General features: G+C 40.5%; 1 protein-coding gene across 1 annotated transcript in view; it reads right to left on the bottom strand.

Annotated features, from left to right (window-relative positions):
• The window catches only part of MRPS27 (mitochondrial ribosomal protein S27), a gene marked incomplete at its 3' end in the record, with an annotated part of 42620 nt that overhangs the window by 3195 nt on the left and 18179 nt on the right, over positions 1-21246 (bottom strand). Inside the window, exons 4-8 of the mRNA XM_010290852.1 lie at positions 7382-7496; positions 6794-6872; positions 5365-5480; positions 2412-2514; positions 367-509 (exon numbers count right to left, since the gene is read on the bottom strand). Of these exons, the coding sequence (XP_010289154.1) occupies positions 367-509; positions 2412-2514; positions 5365-5480; positions 6794-6872; positions 7382-7496 (556 nt within the window). The remainder of the gene's footprint in view (positions 1-366; positions 510-2411; positions 2515-5364; positions 5481-6793; positions 6873-7381; positions 7497-21246) is intronic.

The following is a 21246-nucleotide window of genomic DNA, read 5'->3' as shown; positions in this document are numbered from 1 at the left end:
GAAGTATGTCTCTGAGTGAGTTCAAAAGCTTGGGAAATAAAGGTGTCTTCCCATCCCCACAGATCTGCTTCTTGTGACACAGACCCAGGTGTGTCTATAGGGAGAGGAAGGCTTAGGAAACATACTTAAATGGTTTGTGGCAGTAACAGGCACTCATTCCCAAGGACATGACAGTAGACATCATCAATGGCTCATCAACTGAAGCAGTCGTTCTGTTCAAAACATTACTACTTCTCCTGTCTTCCAAAGACCTCAGAAGTATTGCTGGGCCTCTTCTCGTTAGCAAAGCACAGAATTCACAAGCTTTACTGGATTTGGTTTGTATGAAATTCCCTCTGTTCAGCAAGTTATAGCATTCGCACTTACAGCTTCTTTGCAGATTTTGCTGTCTCCTGTCAATGAAGCCACATTCTCCATCACTTGCAAGGCTCTATTCAGGTATCCGGGTGTCCACATCAGTGGCATTAGGTTGTATACAGCTCTTAGCCCTTCATTCAATTCCACTTTCCCTGTGATAAAAAAATACTTCAGCGTTAGTACTTCAACACTTGAGTCTTAACAGAATCTGTACAAGTTGGCTCTGTTTTTTAGAAGTGACAGCAAATGTTTTCATTTCTGAGGTTAAAAACAACACCCTTTTCTAAAAAGCTGCTCTTACAGAACTGCTATTACCTTATTTTATTAAGGTGCCTTCTTTTTGCCCAACGTTGCAGCTATTAGACGTTTGTTTCTGGTTCCTCCCCATTCCCCCTCTCCACTTGTCTAAAAATTTTGTTCAGATGGAAAAGAGGAAAAGTGGTCAGGTTTTCTGGTTGTCTGGCAGTTGTAACAGCAGCTCTGAGCAGGATGTCTGAAGATCTCCGTGACAAATGTCTCCCTAGTCTTCAGGGACTGACTGTGCAACATGTGTGCACTAAATCTGAGGCTCTGGACCCACCTCCATGGCCTTCAGGGTCTACTCACACATGTGGCAAGGCCAGCCTGTACAGTATTTACAGCACATGCTCTGGTTAACTATACAGCTTAGTACCCCTATTTCTGCTGGAGGTTCCTTAGAGTAACACACCTTACTCTTCTTTGCGTGGAAGAGAACAGTTGAGGAAAAGTAAGGTAGTAAGTGCACAGAAAAAGCTTATGAACTATAGCTAAATTAAAGTAGCTGAGGTGCTTGAGGCCACTCTGTGCCTGTAGACATCTTTCACTCTCTTAGAGGTTGGTTCCATTACTGTTCGCAAGACTGTGGATATGTGACATACCAGTAAATAGGTTTTGATCTACTAAATGTCAATGTCATGAAGAAAGTACTACAACTCACAGACAAGAGCATGAAATCCAGCCACTACTCAAACAATCTATATGACATAAAAAACACTCTAAACTAAATGCCAACTGGACAGCAAAGTCCTTGTTTGTACCAGCATCTCCACTGGATAACAAACTACAGCTCTATGGAAAATCCTGTTTTCAAATCCATTTTCACATTTATCCCCCTTTTTGACTGAAAATGAGTTTTTTGTCTTATAATCGTGATAAAATCCGAGTCAGCATCCTAACTCTGCCACTACACACCATATTTTGAGGCTACATTTTAGGAACAAGTCCACTTTTTATTACCCTCAATAAATTCTAGAATAAAATATAATGCCATAATGGAACAACTGCATAATCATAAATTTTCAATTCATTAATTACTTTCAAGTAAACAAGCATTTTGTAGAGAAGGATAAAACCCATCTGCACTACATTGCTCTAAAGGTTAGAGAAAATTAAAGAATTGCTTACCTCATTCCCCTTCCCTCCAATTCTGGATACACTCTGATCTAACTACTCTTTAATAATATAGTATATCATTAGCAGTGAAGACTCCTGAACAGATACAGGATAAAGGCACTACTATCTGCTGTTCGCAACAGAAACATTAACTTTACAGTGAGTAGTAAGTCTTCTAAACATAGTGTTTTTCAGGCTGTGCTCTCTGAACTTCTTGAGGTTTAAGGATTATTTTAAGAAGTTCACTAACTAGAAAAAGAGTGCATTGTCCATAACCTTAAATCTGTGTTATGGAACTCTGTACTTTTGGGTGGGTTTTTTTTAATTTTTTGGTCCACAAACAAACCAACCCTACTGTTTTTTAAGAAGGTCTTCTTTCAGCTGCCAATCCAAACCTATCAGGAGCCTTAAAGCAGGTTCCGAACCTGTCTGATAAAGGCAAAACCATTCAAATCAGTACTACCCTCCAGGTTTACAAAACAGATTCAGTCTTAACTCTGAAATTGTTCCTTCCATTATTTCTGCCTTTTTTTCCCTTACCCTTCTCCTTGATTACATTTTAATAAAGCAAAGATGCCAATGTAATTCAGCCACTGAAGATGACTGTGCGAAAACATGACTGTGAGGGAGGTAAAACTTACCAAGAAATGCATAGCCATATAGCTGGGAGCTAAAACCGACAGTGCTTGTTTGCTTTAGACTGGTAAGCACTAGCGATGCACCAAGATTTCTCTCCTCTTCCCACTGCAAGTAATGTAAACTAAGTAAGTGTTCTTTGACAAACATAAAATGGCAGCAAAGACAGCACACGTGGCTTTCATCAGATGTCTTAGCAATAAAGTAAAGAATCATTAAACATGTCTAGTGCTCACAGTTAGTATGTATATATTGGGGGATAGTACATATTATACTGAGGAGTACACATTATACTGAGGAACTCCTCTCTTTCCAGAAGAGTGAAATGTGAGTGGCTGAGATTTTGCATGGAAGTCAAGCAGTGTGTTTCCTTCAAGACAGAGGGTTATACTAATTTACATTGGACAAGCTCTGCCTGTTATACTCTACCACTTGTTTCAGGCTAACACTGATGAAGGAAAAAAATTACATGGCTTCTTACTAGAGCAGCCTTTACTTTTAAGTATGTGGTAAGATACGTGCTCCACTACCCCTCACTAGAATATGAAAATGCTGAGAAGAATATGCTGCTAATGGCTGCTCTGAGTCCAAAATCTGCACTGTGAAAAGAACATACGAAACCCACCAAGACCACTGTATGGCCCAGGGTTAAAAGCACAGCTGTCTCTCCAGCTAGAGAAAAGTCTGTCTGAGCCAGACCACCAGTGACGGCTAAAGAAGGGCACCCAATCAGTAAGTACATTAAAATCACAAGAGTAGTGTGACATTTTTTTGCTATGGGATAGTACAGTACATTTTTCAAGACCAGAGAAGCACAAATACCAAGGATAAACGTCTCTTTACTGCAAGTGAAAGGAGCTGAACAACTCCCATTGCTAAGAAATTGAGGAAAAGGAAGCTATAAAAGGCAATAGATTGGAGGAAGTCTGACCCTAACACATGGTTTTTGTGGCAGGGTACTTCAGTGTCGTGTTTATTACCTTCCGACCTGAAACAAATATCCTTGGTGAAAGGAACAAGCCTTCTGAAAAATTCCCTGAGGTACACTGAGTCTTAAAAAGCACAAAGGTTCGACCTTCTGGTTTAATGCATTATTCAGAGATGTATTTTCAAGGTACGGCATTTTTCTGTGTCTCCCTATGGGTGCTACGAGTATTTGCATGTTATCATCTGATACAAAATATCATGACCTGACAGCCAGGCAAGGTATTTGCTTGATCCAGAAAGAGGATACAAGGAAATAGGGCTGTTCCATGCAGAATTCAGCACTCCAGCTGAATGTTACAGGAAAATCAGATGCAACTGGAAAAACAGGGCTTTTAGCAGTTTAGGTTCTTTTGGGAGCTAGCCCACTTGGCTCCAAGAGCTGAAGGAACTGCAAGAACTTAACATTAACACCTCTGCAGTGGAAGGTAGCAATCATACTGATTGTTTGCAGCAGTCAAGGAGGAAATTTTCTGAGGAGAGCCAAAACAGTCAGGCTTTCAGTGGTCTTTACAACAGCAGAAAAACGGAAGCTCTCCATCATCACTGCTATACACATTAAATACTAACATAGACTACCCAAGATTCAGCTCTCAAATGTAAAAAAACATTTCATCAGGCTGCTGGACCCTAAGCTGCGGCCAAGGGCCTGTCTTCAACAAGACCCTGGCTGACCTGTCTCACACCTTGGAAAAAGGGAATGGGATCTTCAGGAGGAGCTGAGCAGATCTCATAGCTCTGTCTATCAAAATTTCTTAAATCAAACACAGAAAATTCGTACTAAGCATTGTAAGGTGTTGAATGGTACTCTGTATGGTGTATACATATAAAAATATGGCTTATTGCTGTCTTTGGATGGAGTTGTTTCAAAATGCATATTAAATAAGTCACAGCTATATAAATATGCTTGCCTTAAATGTATCATATGCCCACACTACCCTTGCTTGCATATTCAGATTTCATGAAACGCTACACACAAGTGCTTGGCTTTGTAGTGAGGATACACAAACACAATGGCAAAAAAAAAATTTTGGTCCCTCTGCTCTTCCTATACAAGTGATCAAGCATACTTGACTTTTAGAGAATGAAGGAGAATACAGAACAGGGCAAATGCACATCTGTTTTCTATAGTGAAAACTGAAATTACAACCCAACGGAGTAAAACATTAAGGCATCTGTAATGTGTATTTAGGAAGATGCTTCATGTAAGACAAATGGAGGCTTCAAGCATGTTCCTTATGGATAACAACATGATATTGAAGGTTTGTGCCAAACTACATGAAAAATAGCTGCCTAAAATGATGGACATGGGCAGAGCCCTTTGCCGATACCTAACTGAGCACCTTCTGCAAAGGTAGAATAATGCCACTTCCAAGAGCCTGAACTGTCATGTTGGTCTTAAGCAAGCTAGATGTGAATGAGGAACCCCTAATCCTTGAAGACAGGAAAGATATAATGGATTTAGTTTTAAAACAAATACATACTAGAAACAATACATCCAAAGCCAAATGGGACAGTAAAAACTCTAGTGAAAATGCTTTATAAGACTGCAACAACATCATTACCAAGCTCTAATGGTGAGCAATACTCACCTTAACAGAGTCCTACACAATAGGTGACGCTATTTTTTTTGTGTTAACGGATAGATCCCTCTTTGAACTGAACTGAAATGTCATTTCATAACCTTCCAATAGGCATACATTACATCTGAAAATCCCAACACATCTTCCCTTTCAGAGGGAGCAGCAAAAGTGGTGACAATTTATTTGATGGCCTTCCTATTTTATTGTTTCTTTTTTTTTAATTTCTTCTGCAGTTATAAAAACAATGAGAAAAAAAAAAAAAAGGAGTATTTATTTTTTCCAGATAAACTTAGCGGAAATACTACATATTCAGGATTGAATGTCCAACTGACTGCACCACAACAGTTAGAAATGGAGACTTTGTGTATCATTTTGAGTGTGGTCAGCTTACCGTACGTTCAGACTTGGTTGCCAGATACTGGTATAAAACATAGAGAGAAAGGAGCTGTGTTGAGAATTCATCAAAACTTTCTTGCAGCATGATCTCTGTTACTACTGACATAGCATCTATGGAGGAAAACAATACATTATCAGCAAGTGCAAATTTACACAACTCCCTGTCGCACCCACTCATGTTCACTAATACTTTATTGCTAGAACGTGTTTTGAAGTAGTTAGAAAGTTAAAGATTTCCTGTGACTAGTACTATAGAATTAGTTTTACTTGCTTAGGTTATTCAAACACACTGCAAGAAGGAAGAATGGATTTAATAGCATGAGAGGACAGCAAAGAGGTTTTCCAAACTCAGCTCTACACTCTTCAATTGGCTCTTCTTTGCTCAGCCCTTGAATCATTAACATATTTTTTTAAATCTCTAAAAACTACTTCTTTGTTCTTGTGTTTAGATTACAAACAACAGAAGACTGGCTTAAATTCACTGCCCTTAAGGTGACAGGAGAGTACAATAGAGCAGAAATGTTGTCACAGATCACCCACAGCACTCACTGTATTCAGCAAACAGCAAACAGTGCTCTGGAGGAGCTCCACAGGGAGTTTCAGTGACATTCCCTGTCAGGAAGGACAGTTTGTTAAACAAAAGGCCTTGAGCCTGCCACAGAAAAGAAATATGGATGGAATAAAGGGGAATTCACAGATGGGGCGGCTCTCCAAATAAAATAAATAGATGTTATTAATTTGCCATTTAGCAAAACATCCATGATAAAAGCTACAGACAAGTCCTGCAATTCTGTTGTCCTTTTCAGTTATTTGTTTCACAAGAGGCTTATGCAAAGAAAAGCTCACTCCCTCTCTACATTACCAGAAAACCTGCAGTGAAATTAAAATCTTAAATATTTGTCATCAAACATGAGAGAATTATTCACCTCAACACTTATAACAGTCCCTAGTGAAAGACAGGCAACCTCAACATGGCAATTCAGCATAGCTGGCTCTCTCCAGTGAAAGACAGAAAGTCTAGACAAACAGTTTAGATAGGTAGTGTTTTGAATAGCTAAATGTAGGTAATATGAACTCTACCAACATGCATTTTGATTCTTATAACACTCAAATTGTCAGTAATTACTCCTATGATGTTGTTAGCATGTAAGTCAGACTTGTAAAGACTGGAGAAGTTGGTTTACATGTGGCATGGGATTTGTAACAGTAAAAACTGTGAACTGCACGTGTTTCAAAATTATATAATGAATAAAAACCCAACAGAAATGAGATATAAACATGCAGAAGAGCAGTTTAAATGAAGAAGGCATGTTTTTAGGGTGACTTCAGAGAACATATGGCTAAATGTTTTTAATTCAAAGAAAGGCTCTGCAGAATCTAACAGCATACAACTAAGGATGCAAAATTGGTACATGTCTTCTTACCCTCATATTTCTTCTGCTTTATAAAGCAATCCAACAAAATATTGAATGCAAAATTATCTGGGAAAATTCCATACTGAACCTGAAGGAGGAAAAAAATATCAGTGCGAAAATCTGATGTTCAAATCTTCCCAAACACAGTGCTGCAGGTATCAGAAAGACCAGAACCACAGCATTGAAAACTGCTGCAATGTGACAGTTAGTCAACCAACACAAGGAGATTAGCACAGCTCCTGTGATGTAGGCCTTCTAACTTTTGATATATTGGATTTGTTTTGGCATTTTATCTGAGCCTTTAGGACTGTGAGGGGCATTGCCTATCAGGTTTTTATGCCTCTCCTGCACCTAGCATGCTTTGGACACCAACACTATTCAAAAACAAAAAACTTCCTGGGACAGAAGAGGAAATAAAAGCTGTAAAGAGCTTTAGCTAAAATTCAGGTGCAACATTGATTTTTGTCTTGAGAAAGAAATACCTGAACTTAAAACCACAGTCTACACGACCTGTCTGCAATAGGAATTCCAGGTAAGCCACACTTGTCTCAAAAAGCTGATCAAATACATTCATGGCTTTTCCTTGTAAAAACTTACCTTGTTTTTTAATGTGTATAAGGCTTTGTCTGATGCACCGTATTTTAAGCACTGTCTGATCCAGCTGTGGATGGTCCAGTCTCTCAAGTACCAGCAATTTGGACTATGCCGAAACCTGAAGAATGATAGGTGGTCCAGGTGATAATATAACTCTTGGTAATCACAGAAACAAATTCTGTAATCAACAAACTAGGAGTTTCAGAACACACACTTTTCATGATCTTAAATCTGTCTAACTTTGCAGTCAGTCATTGCTCTCCAAAGAGGTCCAACTAGCCCTTTCAAGTAAGGGAAACAAAACTCTGATATGCTTTAACAGCGTGTACAAAGGGGAAGCTGACCTTCTCACAAACGCGTAATATTTTAAACTTTTCACTTTCCAGAAAGCCTTCTGCTTTCCCCTAAAAAGATGAATACCATAAAATAATAGCTTGGTATAATTATGAAGGCCTACTGAGATTGCTATAAACACCATAGTGCTTTTTAATCTTGTCCTTCTGGTTGTATAACATTGTATTGTTGCTGGTCTCATCAAAGAGCAACACTGCTCCATGACTGATGATATCAGCAAGTATCAGAATTACATCAAAGTACAGCTGGGCCTGACGCTTTAGAGCTTGTATAATCTGGTGTCTCCCACCCTCTCTAACTCACGCCTCGCTTCAACCACTTAAGAATTCATTGTGCCTCAGTGCAGGCCATCCCTGGGCTGCTGCACGCTCCATTTGCCTTAGAAATGCTTCATCAGGGAGGCATGCCTCACGCAAGGGGAAACTCTGCAGGAAAGCCCTGCCCCCCTGCACCGCTGAGGTGTTCCCAACAGATGGTTCTTCAACTGGTTCTGAGACACCTCATGCCACGGCTTCAGCAGTCTTCCCAGGCAACCTACATCAGCGCCCAACCAACTTGTAAACCTAAGGACTTTTAAGTTCAGCTTCGTTTATTTTATCCTTATTCAGACATATACACTTTGTTCTGTATTTTGAGAAGTGGTGACAAAAAGCACATGAAACTTTACCTTTGGCAAAGACTCAACACCCAATCAAGAGTCCAGTGGTAGGAGCTGCTGCCTTGGCCCTGGGCTGAATTTTACACCCCAGCGTGGAGAAATGCATGCAACCTTCCTCAATTCAAATTGTATGCATGAAAAATGGGCTCATCCCCAGCACAGAAGTGACTGCCACTTCCTGTAGAAAATGCCGATGACTGAGCTGGGCTCACGTGCAGATGCTTGCAGCCTCACGCCAAGCTGCAGCACCATTTAGAGGCAGGGCTGGCTCTTCCATCTGAATGACCATGCTTTCCAGAACATTTATCAGATTAACGTGGCCACCAAGCCTCTTTCTCCTTCAGTGATTCTCCGCGTATTGCATCCCACGGCTGTGGGCTACACAGATGACCAAGCCTGGAAATGTACTGCAGCCTAGAGAGCCTTCAGAATGCAGAAGACATCTGTGCCAAAAACAGAGCTAAACACCTACATAAAGTCTAAGTATGCAGTTTTGTAAGCGGCACATGAAATCTCCCCGTTAAATTAGAATTTAACAGCAAAAGAAAAGCATGCTTCGAATATTAAATTGCAAACATTATTCTGTTGCTCTAATTGCTTTCCATTTTCTTCCCTCTGTAGTTCAAATATTCAGAACAGCAAGAACGTATGTTTGCTTTCATTAAAGTCCTGTTTCAGTAATGCTTAAAGGAAGCATCAATTACAGGCATTTTGATTTAATCATATTTTGATGAAACAATTATCTAATTGCTATGGACTGTTTCAGCAGACATTAAAGATGGATCAGAGTGCAACATCGGCACCCAGCAATAAAGCTGCCAGCATCTTTTAAAGTTGTTTCATTAAATGGTTAATATTGTTTCACAAGTGGAAAACAATAGACTTAGCTTATAAAAACATTACAAAGATGTTCTTAAAGACTTGGGCCTTTCTTTTGATACAATCTTTGGCATCCTTCCTGCCAGTTAGTTACAGAGGAGGGAAGCAAACATTAAAAAAAAAACCAAAACCAACAAATCAAAGGTTTTAATGGGTTTGAATATTCACCTTTTTGCTGAGCTGTATTTATTCTCTTGAGTATACCTCCATGAAAGAGAGCACTCTCAATACCTCCTGCACCTTAGGAATGCTACAGCCTACTGTAATGGTGAAATGCTTCTTGGTTTCAAAGTCAAATTGCACTTGGACAGTAAAAGGCCTAGAAGGAATGCGAAGCAGTCTAAAACCAGAATGAAACTAATCCTCAATCAACACAAGTTTCTGGAATGGATATGCACAAAATTCAGAGGCATGTTTTAAAAACCCTTTCAAAAAAAAATCTTTGCATCACCTTTGTAGGGCTAGCACTGATTTGAGAGTATGTGTATGGACAACCACAGGATCTATCAGATATAATTACTGTATGTTACTACTAAGATCTTTACGCTCAGATAAGGTCTCCACTGTGGTAGGTACTATCCAAATAAAAAGCAAACAGCTTCTCAGCCAAATAATTTTCTAGCTAATTCTAATAATGAATTACAAAACAGTTGCCTGGGAATGAAGAGAGGGAACTGGTGCCAAAATTCTTCCATGTCCATGTCATCAAGAATGCAATACATATGCATGTACATGATCCCTCAACACTGCACACTTCCATTAATCCATGATGTGGTAGAAGAATTGGAAGTGAAAGGGAAACAGATATGCTGCAATCTTTAATTGTTACTGATCCATGTAATGCTGGGATGCACTCTGTCTCTATTCTGCTAGCTGAGAAGAGAAGCCAACAGAGTGTCTGTTTTTACAGCTAACCTAGACAAACTAACCAAACGTTGTTGCAGGCATTTTTAGTTGAAAGGGAATAAGGGAAAAGACGAGATTGCTGGTCATTTTGACAAGCATAAACATCTTCCTCCTTCTCTTTCTCCACAAAACATGATATAATTAAGCAAGGCAGTATGTTCAGGGACAGATGAAAAGACAGAAGGAAGCTAAAACTACAGAAAGCAGAAGGATTCAGAGTGAATTAAATAACGGAAGCCTTTAGCAATTGCTGTGTGTTTAATGGAACGACCAGGAGGTTATCTTGCAGATGTCTGCTGCTGAAACACATTTTTCTGAGAACTAATAAAAACCTGAGAAGGACAAGATTCTTATAATGTGCTCAGAAAAGACAAGGAGAAGCATCCATAACAGTATTAGGGGAGCTCCCTGTTGGTACATTTTACTGTTAATGGCTAAAGAATCAATACGGTCATCCTTCCAGTCACTGAACTGAGAAGATCTGTCCCCATAGGGAACAAGAGGAGGAATATCTGTAGGACAAGGAGTTTCTGAAATACCAAGGTTATTGTGAATCTAACAGCATGCAGTGCAATGGTACTAGAATTCTCCTTATTTTGGAAAATTCTTCAAATGATGCAGTCCAGGAACTTGATTTTCATTAAACCATTGCTTTGTACTTGCAAAATTACTGTAACAAAAGAGATACAGTGAGTGTACAGCCTCAGTACAAGGCAACCAGAACATTTTCAGCCAAGCAAGTGCATACCCTCTCTTGCTTACAAACTGGACAGCACATTGGGCTAAGAATACATTTTTAGTTTACTAATTTTCCACACAAGGCCCCATTGCTCATTATTTACAACAGTGCTGAAGTACTCATGCTGTGTTAAAGAAACTGAACAATGGAAAAGTTTATCAGATGCTGAGAGTGCTTTATGGAGTGCTCTACTAATACAGCAAGCATGACTTACTTCTATCAGTGCCCTCTCACACTGCAGAAGAGCTGAGTCGCTTCCCTGTATTTATTTTAAATGGTCTTTCAAATTTGTTTGGTGCCATCAAGTGGTGATGCACTTTAGTGCTGCTTTCACATACCTTGTATTCTCAAGGGAAGTAATACAGCAACCCTGAGAGTAAACAGGAGCACCAAGATGCTAGACTGTATTCTTTTCCTTGCGTTTGGTACATGTGAGTTCATTGCTTTGGGGACAGTCACAGGTGAGCAAGATGGTGAAGAAAAATTTGCTGCATTACAGAAGAGCAAGTGCTGCAGAAGTAATGTATTACCAGGAAGAGTTCTGCTCTGTGAAGGAAAGCCAACTCAACAGATCTGTTCAAATTCTTTGCGAAGACAATCAGAAGTTCCCATTTTGTACTCTGTGGCTTTTTTAAAAGTCCATCCAATTCCTGGCACTGACAGAGGCTATCCTTGTGCAATACACCATTTTTTCTTTTTCCCCCATCTGTGAAACATGAAGAGTCCCCCTCCTTTCTCCAACTTTGTCTGACCTATGGAGAAGGTATTTTGTAATGATCTACACATCCAGTGCACAGAACTGTATGATCTCTCAGGCCTCTAGATTTCTTCAACACTTTCTAGATTTCACCTGCATTTTGCTTTGCTAATTTCGCATTATCATACAGAAAACCAACTCCTTAAATAAAATCTCTCGTACTATGTTATTCTCTGTTCTTATGCTTTCAGCATTCCTGTACCATCTTCTACCACATTGCAAGGAAGTGGACAAATTAGCAACAGGACATGGAGCAACCTCCATCCTTTCATTATTTCGAATACACATCATTTAGATGTGTTATTGTGCTTTCCTCAGAGTTAAAACCAAAAAGGTTTCCTATGTTGCTAGTCCTCTTGTAGGATCTAATCCAGGAAAAGGCGGCACCTACCTAGTGGCAGTCACTTTAACAAATTTCGTCCACCTAGACTTCAGGTATCTCTTACTTCTTTTAGAACTAGAGAGAAATATGGTCATTTGCTTTCATCAGGAGGGGACAGTGCCAGATTTCTTCTCATCCATTTAAAATTCTAAAAAGTCCTGAAGCAGAATGTAAGGAGACTTAAAATGAATAAATACTGTAAGAATTGCCTCTGTGAGCCAGGAAGAAGCTCTCTCAATGGAATGAGTCCAAAAACGCTCCACATTTTACACAAGTCATACACGGCTGTGAAGTTCCCTGGCAATGCCATGTTTTTTTCTTCTTTTTAAGCTACAGTGCATAATGATCAAATAGATTCCAGGCAGGCTTAGCTTGGAAATGAGAAGGCTAAGGAAACGTCACCCAAAACTCTCCCTTTGTTTGTCATTTCAAGCCATGGATCTTGGAAAAAATCGTCTGCATTTTAAATGAACCCAGAGGCATTGCTCATGTGTCAGCGTCAGAGGTAACAGCCCTCAAAAAACCTTTGTTGACGGAAATTTCCTTTTGAACATGAACAAAAATTTGTTTTTCTATCTCTTCTTTGCCTCCATGTTAGCCTACACCTTTCTTTGTATGCATCCTTTAAAAATTTAATGTATAAACATATCAATGCTATATGAAATACCTCATGCATTGACTGCCTGCACTCAAGCAAAACCAGAGGGAACACTTTCCTTTTGTGCTGAAATAAAAAAGTCAACTAGCATACTTAGTAAAAGGAATCCATTATCAAAAGCAGTAACAGGACAGGTTTAAAAAATTAACAGAGCATAGTCTAGTTCTGTGGCACAATTGCACTCTTACACAAGAAGAAAAGCAGTTTGCAGACTCCCTGAAGAAAGCCCACATTCAGCCCTTATGCTGTATTAATTTTCACTGACTCCCTGATCTTTGATTTTAAACTAATTTAGCACTTGATTGCTTTGACCATAAATTTAATTCTTCTAAATTAGGCTTGCTCCACCTCCACATGAATGCATATTTTTTGCACAGTGTCTTTTAGAATAATAGAATAGAATCATAGAAGGGTTTGGGCTGGGAGGGACCTTTAAAGGTCATCTAGTCCAATCCTCGTGAATAAGCAGGGACACCTTCAAGTAGATCAGGTTGCTCAGAGCCCTGTCCAACCTGACCATGAGCGTTTCCAGGGATGGGGCATCTACCACCTCTCTGGGCAACCTGTTACAGTATTTCATCACCCTCATTGGAAAAAGTTTCTTCCTTACATCTAGTCTGAATCTACCCTCTTAGTTTAAAACCATTACCCTTTGTCCCACCGCAAGAGGCCCTGCTAAAATGTCTGTTCACGTCTTTCTTATAAGCCCCCTGTAAGTATTGAAAGGTGTCCCGGGAAGTCTTCTCTACTCCAGGCTGAACAACCCCAACCCTCTCACCCTTTGTTTACTGGAGAAGGTGTCCAGCCCTTTGATCATTTCTGTGTCCCTCCTCTGGACTCACTCCAACAGGTCCATGTGCTGAGGGCTCCAGAGCTGGCCACAGCACTCCAGGTGGGGTCTCACCAGAGCAGAGGTGTAGAATCGCCTCCCTTGACCTGCTGGCCACATTTCTTTGGATGAAGTCCAGGATACAACTGGCCTTCTGGGCTGTGAACACACATTGCTGGCTCATGTCCAGCTTTTAATCCACCAGGGCTCCCAAGTCCTTCTCGGCAGGGCTGCTCTCAATCCCTTCACACACGACCCAGGTGCAGGACCTTGGCTTTGTTGAACCTCACATGGGCCCATTTCTTGAGCTTCTCCAGGTCCCTCGGGATGGCATCCCATCCCTTAGCCATGTCAACCACACCACTCAGCTTGGTGCCATCTGCAAACTTGCTGAAGGTGCACTTGATCCCACTGTCTATGCCATTGATGAAGAGATTAAAACAGTACTAGTCGCAATACGGACCCCTGAGGGACATCGCTCATCAGTGACCTCCATCTGGACATTGAGGCATTGACCACTACCCTCTGCGTGCAACCATCCAACCAATTCCTCATCCACCCAACAGTTCACCCCTCAAATCCATCTCTCTCCAATTTAGAGAGAAGGATGTTGTGGGGGACCGTGTCAAAGGCCTTACAGAAATCCAGATAGGTGACATCTGTAGCTCTTCCCTAGTCCACTGATGTGGTCTCTCCATCATAGAAGACCACGAGGTTGGTGTATACGGAGGGATTAAAAGATGGGATTTTGGTCTGTGGTTGGACACTGAATGAGAAGTAGATAGCCGAGAAAACCGCAGCAGAGGGGTTAAAAGGTGGACTTTCAGTCCGTGACCATCGCAGTTAGCACAGTGAGAAAACGGCAGCTGGGTGAGAAGTAGATAACAGGGGAGGTGAGAGAAACCAGATCGTTTCCCACAGAGATATGAAAGTTGAACAATACTAGGAGAGGATGTGGAGGGAGGAATCCTTGCAACATCTTGCTATTGGCTTAAGCATGATTGATAATATGCCGTGTGTACAAAGCCTACGAACCAATAGATGGGATGGCTATGGTGTGTGCAGCGCACCTGACCAGCGGGCGCAATATGCCATAGGCTCCCTACATCGAGAGTCAGCAACAGAGGCGTGTTTCAGCACTCGCTGGTCATTTGTGTCAAAATCTGCTCCTCTGCAAATGTATAAATACCAGGATTTCTGGAAGAGTAGGGGGCTGGTGTACGGTGGGGCCACTGCTGCCTCCATAGGGACGCCCGCGTAAAGCTGGCACCTACCAACTGCTGGGCTGAGCACATGGCACAAGACAACACAAGAATGTATGGATGGTCCATCTTCCTCACAGTCCTCAGGCTGGTAAGACAATTGCTTTGCAAGATACCCTCAGTGTAATGCACGCTTGTAGTTAATAAAATGCTTATTGCTTTTTCCCTTTGTAGTCCATGGATACCTGTCTACCCTTCTTATGAATCCTTGAAACCACCCTAAGACAGTTGATCAGGCAGGACTTGACCTTGGTGAAGCCATGCTGGCTGACTCGAATCACCTCCCTGTCCCCCGTCTGCCTTAGCATAGCTTCTAGGAGGTTCTTTTGTTCAGGAATTGCACAGAGTTCTAACACCACTGATGAATGCAGCCTCAAAATAGGCCTAAGTGATCAGTTTTTAGGTATGGAGAAACTACAGTACAGAACCACAGTCAAACATCAAGGCTGAACAGGAGATTTAAAGAATACTTTTAGTATCAGGTCTTGCTTTCCAGTTATACCTCATTCAACTTTTATTTCTGCCCACCCCTATGTTACAGGTTTACCTGTTTCTTAACCCTTACGTTTAGTAAAATGACAAGATCTGGGAAAGGAGATACTTTGGATAGAAGTACATACAAGACAATCATTTAGGAAGTCTCAGGATATCACCCTGGTAACCACCATCTCCTAACAACTGAAGGGATAGAATTCACCATTCAGTAGTCTCAGAGTAGCTATTTTTACTGAGAACACTCCTACACCAAAAGCTCAGCTTTGCAAAGTCTCCTTCTAACAACGACTATCATGTACAGCAATCAACCATACAGCAGCTAAGATCTATTTTATCCTTTACTGACCTAGCTACTTTGACAGACAGTTATTAGAGTTGATTAACAAATGACAAGCTGAATTTCTGATACAACAAGCACTTCTGCCCATTGTTGTCAATCACTGAATGTTCTTCTTTCTTTTCATGGATTTAAGGTACCTTTGTGCGTAAAACACAAGGAACAGCCTTATTACGTTAAAAGAAAAACAGTAACATCAAATAGTTGCAAAATCCTAGACAACTATAGACAAATGTTGTAAATTTCAAAACAATGTATGAATGGAAAAGCAGTTTACAGCAGAAAAAAGAAATACAAAGAAATACAAAAGAAATGCTTTGCTTATACATAAATAGACCTAAGAACCACCACAAAAGAAACAGTAACAGCAACAGAATCAGAGCCTACAGCGAAGTTTGAAGCAATTTATTGGGATTCCCGGCTCTCAAAAGCACCTGAATTATTCATCTGTCCTTCCATCTACAGGCAGTGAACATAACAGAAGTGGAGTGGAGCAGCTCTTTCAACCTTCTGCCATCAGGTTATACTAGGCAGCCTTGAACCCCTCTAGAATAATTTGCAAAGTGCAGAGAGGAGGAATCCTTCAGACAGCTTGATTAACTTAAGTATCCAACAGGCTCGCTTTGAATGCCTTGAACCTTTATACTAACTAGCTCATAACCAGAATGAAAGAGCAAAGCTTAGGCTCAAAAAACATACTGCTTCTCAGTACACTCTTTGTCCCTGACAAAACTCTTCCAAGCTGTTAAATGTGTTTCCTAAAAAACTCCTCTAGCAATGTAGCTTCAAAATACACCAGAACTATGCACTCACTAGCAGGACAGCAATGGAAGTTCACTTCTCAAAAGAACACAAGTCAGGATTTCTTCTGTATCAGCTTGGTTGAAAGTCCTCCATATGCCTCAACCTGACATAATAGTACATCAGTGACAGGCCTTGTCTAGCTAGAAACTAAAGGTCTTAACATTAAAAAAATCCAGTATCAGTATGGTTTCTTGTTCTAAGCATAATACTTAATCAAGACAAGTTTGAAGGGGAGGTCGCCAGCTAGCTCACTAAAGCTAAAACTGTCCTTTTGGGGATCCCCAGTGTGACTGGTAGAGAAAAGAACATTGTGATGTTACAAGTATTGCTACTGAGAAAAGGTGATGGTGCCTGGTTTAGTTTCATGCAGAACATAAAACCAGGTCATTTAATGGACATTCAGAAGTTTTATTTCAAATGTGAACTATGAAACAAGCAACCCCCATTTTTAGCTTTACTCCTTTATGGTCACGACAGAATGATGAGGAAGAGCATGGGAGATTTGCTTCACTTCTTGTTACTTAGAGATATATCCCTCATGAAAAAGACCAAATAAGCAGACACTTTAGCATAGTATTTCTGCTTTTCTCCTCATAGGATAACAGAGTGTCTTGTTATCCAACACCCTCAGCCTCTCTCATTCTTTTTGGAAAAGACAAGCAGGAAAATCAGATTTTCTTCTCACACACATGAGGAATCCATACTACTTTCACTGTGAAGCTGAAATTCACTCAATGAGCAATAGTTAACAAGAAAAAGGAAAAGTCTTGTCATAAAAATAAGAACAATAATAAAAAGTCCAACTTTTCCCCAAACTATTGACTGTAAAGGACAGAGCTGCTAGAATTTCCCTCTGTTAAAAATACTTCTGGGCTTACAGTTGAAATGACTGGTTTTGAATATAAATGCTGCTAATAATTTAGTGACTGAATAGAGAGTATCACAGACTGAGGAAAACACAGGGAATGATGGGGTGAGGTGTTGCTATAGTGATTCTGGTAAGATACTCTCTAGTGCCTTTCCTTGCCCCCATGCAACCACAGTAAGTCTAATTTAAAACCAACTCTCCCATTAATTATCTCTTCCCAGTATCCTGGCATATAAAAACATATAGAAAGACATTAGGAACCATACATACAGCACACTACATTTCTTGCTTTGGGGATATTTCTGAATCTCAGCAATATCTAAGTGTGTCAGTCTAAAACTTGCTCTGTTAAAGCTCAAGAAAGGGTCAGTTCTGCTGGAATCTTCACTCACGTCTCCAAAAACTGATTAACACAGAGGCTGTAAAAGAATGGCATATATAAGTAAAGCACTGATTGTGCTTTAATCAATGATAATCAGTAACTTGACTGTTACCATTTTACTAGCCCAGCTATGCCCATTATTACTTAAATTAATTCTTCATCTTGAAAGCTAGTACAAAAGTTATTGATTGGATTCATTTTTCAAAATGAAAAAAATGTTTGTGAAAGCCCGTTTGTAAATTCGTAATTGCTGAAATCACCTTTGTACCTGGTTAACTTTGCAGATGAGAGAGATCCCCTACTAGACTGCCAGAAAGTCAGTTTCTAGCAGAAAGCTAGTTCCCACTAGCTGCATACCAGAAGTCAGTTTAAAACCTCCTGGGTACCAAAAAGTACTTACATCATGGTATTTTTTCAACCAGGACTGTCTGTAAGATTATGTGATTTTTAGAGAAGAAATTGCTTCAAAGCTAGTGAGATGTTCATTTTTAAAAATAAACAAATTACTTTAGATCTTTAGAAAACCTCCATCTCTTAGCCATCAACTAATGCAGGGATGCCACAGGGAAGCCTGAGTTCCAGTAACCCTTAACCAAGCTGGACAGAGATGTAGCACCAAAGGCTCTTCCAGCTGACAAGACAACAACTCCCAAGTTTTACAATAGTTCATTCAGTGTCAGAGGGAATGAATCAGAGTTAGGACCAACGTTCAGGAGTTTCTGCCTTCTAGGACTAAGTTTAAACTAAGACAGTACACCCCTTTCACATCACACCAAAAAGGAACACTTTATGGGTATGCATAAAAACCACTGTCAACAAAAGTCAGTATGAACTCTTACTTTAAAAGCAGGAAAAAATCCCAGCCTGTAACTGGACATTGCTACTACAGTATTTGCAAACAGCAACTTTTTAATGGTGCCTAACATATAGCCTACATTTAACCTGGGAGAGAGAGACCTAATTCACTGAGAGCTGGAGTCTACATTGTAATGATATTGCCTTTTCCATTTACTCCCCTCAAATTCTTTATGCTTCACAAAACATCTCCCAGAAATATATCACACACTAGCTTCAAACTACTGTAATGTTACATCCCCTGACACAACCCTTGACACTTTTCAGTTTGACCACAGTTGAACTTGCACATATTACAAGCGACGTATTCCTCTGGCTTGAGTATCAAAGGCTGCAATACAGAAGCATATGATCCAAACAGTTCACTCTGCAAAGTTGTTCAGTTTCATACCACATGTGACCTAAGCAAACAGAAGGTCCTGGCAAGAGAGTGCTGCAGGAATTCAAATGCTGAACAGGTCTTAGTAGCCAGCTTAAGCAAGGGAAAAGCCAAACCTTACATTTGCTGCCAAGCGCTTCCAAAACTGGATGTGCACAGTTCAGGTTTCACCTTTTCAGATTTGCTGCCATAGTCCCACAGTTCAAGTTAACCTAATTTTGACCTACTACTTGTGCCCTTTTTATTCTTCACTGCTAGAGCCTGACTTCTTTGTGTATAGCTGTCCTTCTGCACGCTATGGCCAAAGGGGAAGTAGAGCATATGATAAGCTGTCAAAGTAAACAAATAAGGTTTTCATATTAAGCATAAACACCTGCAACACAGGGGACAAAACACCCGATGCTCACTTCTGCTTTCAGCCACAGCTGCTGTCAAAAAGGCAATCATTTCTAAAAAGTAAACCATAGGTGCATAGCCGGGTCTTGGCTACTGGGCAGTCCACCACGAATCTGTCTACATTTCATAGCATGTCTCAATGTGGAACAGCTTATTGATATTTCTTTATTCTTACAACCATGCATTTTCCTGAGAAAAATATTTTTAGCAATGAAAAACAAAAATCCTTGAGTCCTGCATGATACATTTTTGACTGTTCCCTAACCACAGGAAGTTACCCAATCACAGTGCTTCAGAAGCTAACTTCTAGTTAGCATATATCTTAGTGCATCTAACTTCTTCCAAGCCCAGTGGGACAGAAATGTCCTTTACTCCACTCTGTACGATGTCAAGCACATGGACCAGTACGCAAATCAAGGATACATATGGCAAAGCTGACTCAAGCCTTTTGTCAGGAAGTTTGAAATTTGTGGGCTCTTACCAGCTTTGTGACTGTTTTATTCTTTTCAGAAAAAGACTGTACCATCAGACCTGTTATTTAGAGAGACAGTAGGTACCCCACTTCAAGTACTGCATGTACTCTAGGACACATGTTCCCTTGTGAAGGTAGGTACAAGCTGCGCAGCAAAATGAGGCTGTGCTGCTCAAGACTGAGGATTTCAAAACAAAAAAGGGTATTTTGTAGTTCCTCCCCTTTTGAGCTAGGTAGACAGCCAGCACTGTTAGTTATAACTACTGGCTTTGCTTCTGCTGATGAGCATCAGGGCATGATGCAAGGCCAGGTCTCGCTGCCACTTATGCCTTGTTGCAAGGGCCTACTCAGATCTTGTATTCAGGCTCCGAACTGACATTCAGAGGCATCCAGTTCTCTAAGGCAGTCACGGTATAGGAGGCTTATACATGTCATGTTACCCACTGCACAGGAGAACAGAGAAGACAAAGGACAGGGGGGAAACACTACAACTATGTGCAGTTACGTACCAGATATGTTTCAGTCTGTCTTGCTTTATTTTATTCCTCCAAACAATCATGACTTTCAAAACAACACAATCATACCTAATATAAGATGAACTTGCTGCTCTATGGTTTAGCCTGGACAAAGGAAACTCTCTGAAAAGGGGTGATCGCAGGACAGTAACTTCAATGGAAGACAAAAAACAAAAACCCCTTTGCAGAGAAAGCAGAGTGTACGCTCCTGCTGCAAATGCTCCTCTGTCGTGCTCTCACAATAGCTGCGATACCTTACAAGTTACAAGCACCAGCAGCCAGTCTGGTTTGCGAGAGCTTTGGCCCAGGCAAGGTAGGCAAGGGGGGGGTGTGGGCCATCTATGTTGCTTGTGATTGGATTTAGCGCTGCTCTGCTCAGTCCCTAATGGAACTAAGCAGAAAGTGGCTGATTAGACTGAAAAAAGCAGTATTTTCCTCCTTTCTTAAATGAAAACAGTAGTGAAAGAGGAGATTTCAGAATTAAATAAATGACAATTTAAAGAGGATGATCATAAAGTTGACTTTAGAGATTAAAGCCAGCTTTATATCCACGCCAATTCTTGGAAAAAAGATATTACTCATAAAGGTGCAAATCTGCTTGCAAAGCCAGTTGCCAAAATGCATGCACTTTCAGCTTGACAGGCTCTACAGTGAAGGGGGGGATTCAAAATGCCTGTTCATGTTTCAGCAAGAGAAAGAAGGAATGTATATTGTGTCTACATTTACAGCTGACAAAACAGAAGTTTCTACTAGCTGCTCTCTTGTATTCCCCTTTCCAATTTTAACAACAAGCCCAAGAAAGCATTCTTTATTGGCTGTTTAAATACTCCCTGAACTAGATCCTGGTTCAAATCCTCACCAGGTCAAAGAGACAACACATGGCTCCCCTAGCTACCAGGGACCTGCCTCAATCCCCTAAGGACGTGGCACACCACACGTGC

This window comes from Phaethon lepturus, unplaced genomic scaffold, assembly GCF_000687285.1.
Source record: "Phaethon lepturus isolate BGI_N335 unplaced genomic scaffold, ASM68728v1 scaffold14697, whole genome shotgun sequence".
Classification (NCBI taxonomy): Eukaryota; Metazoa; Chordata; class Aves; order Phaethontiformes; family Phaethontidae; genus Phaethon; species Phaethon lepturus.
The sequence above is the reverse complement of the archived record's forward strand: the minus strand, read 5'-3'. Positions and strand labels throughout refer to the sequence as shown.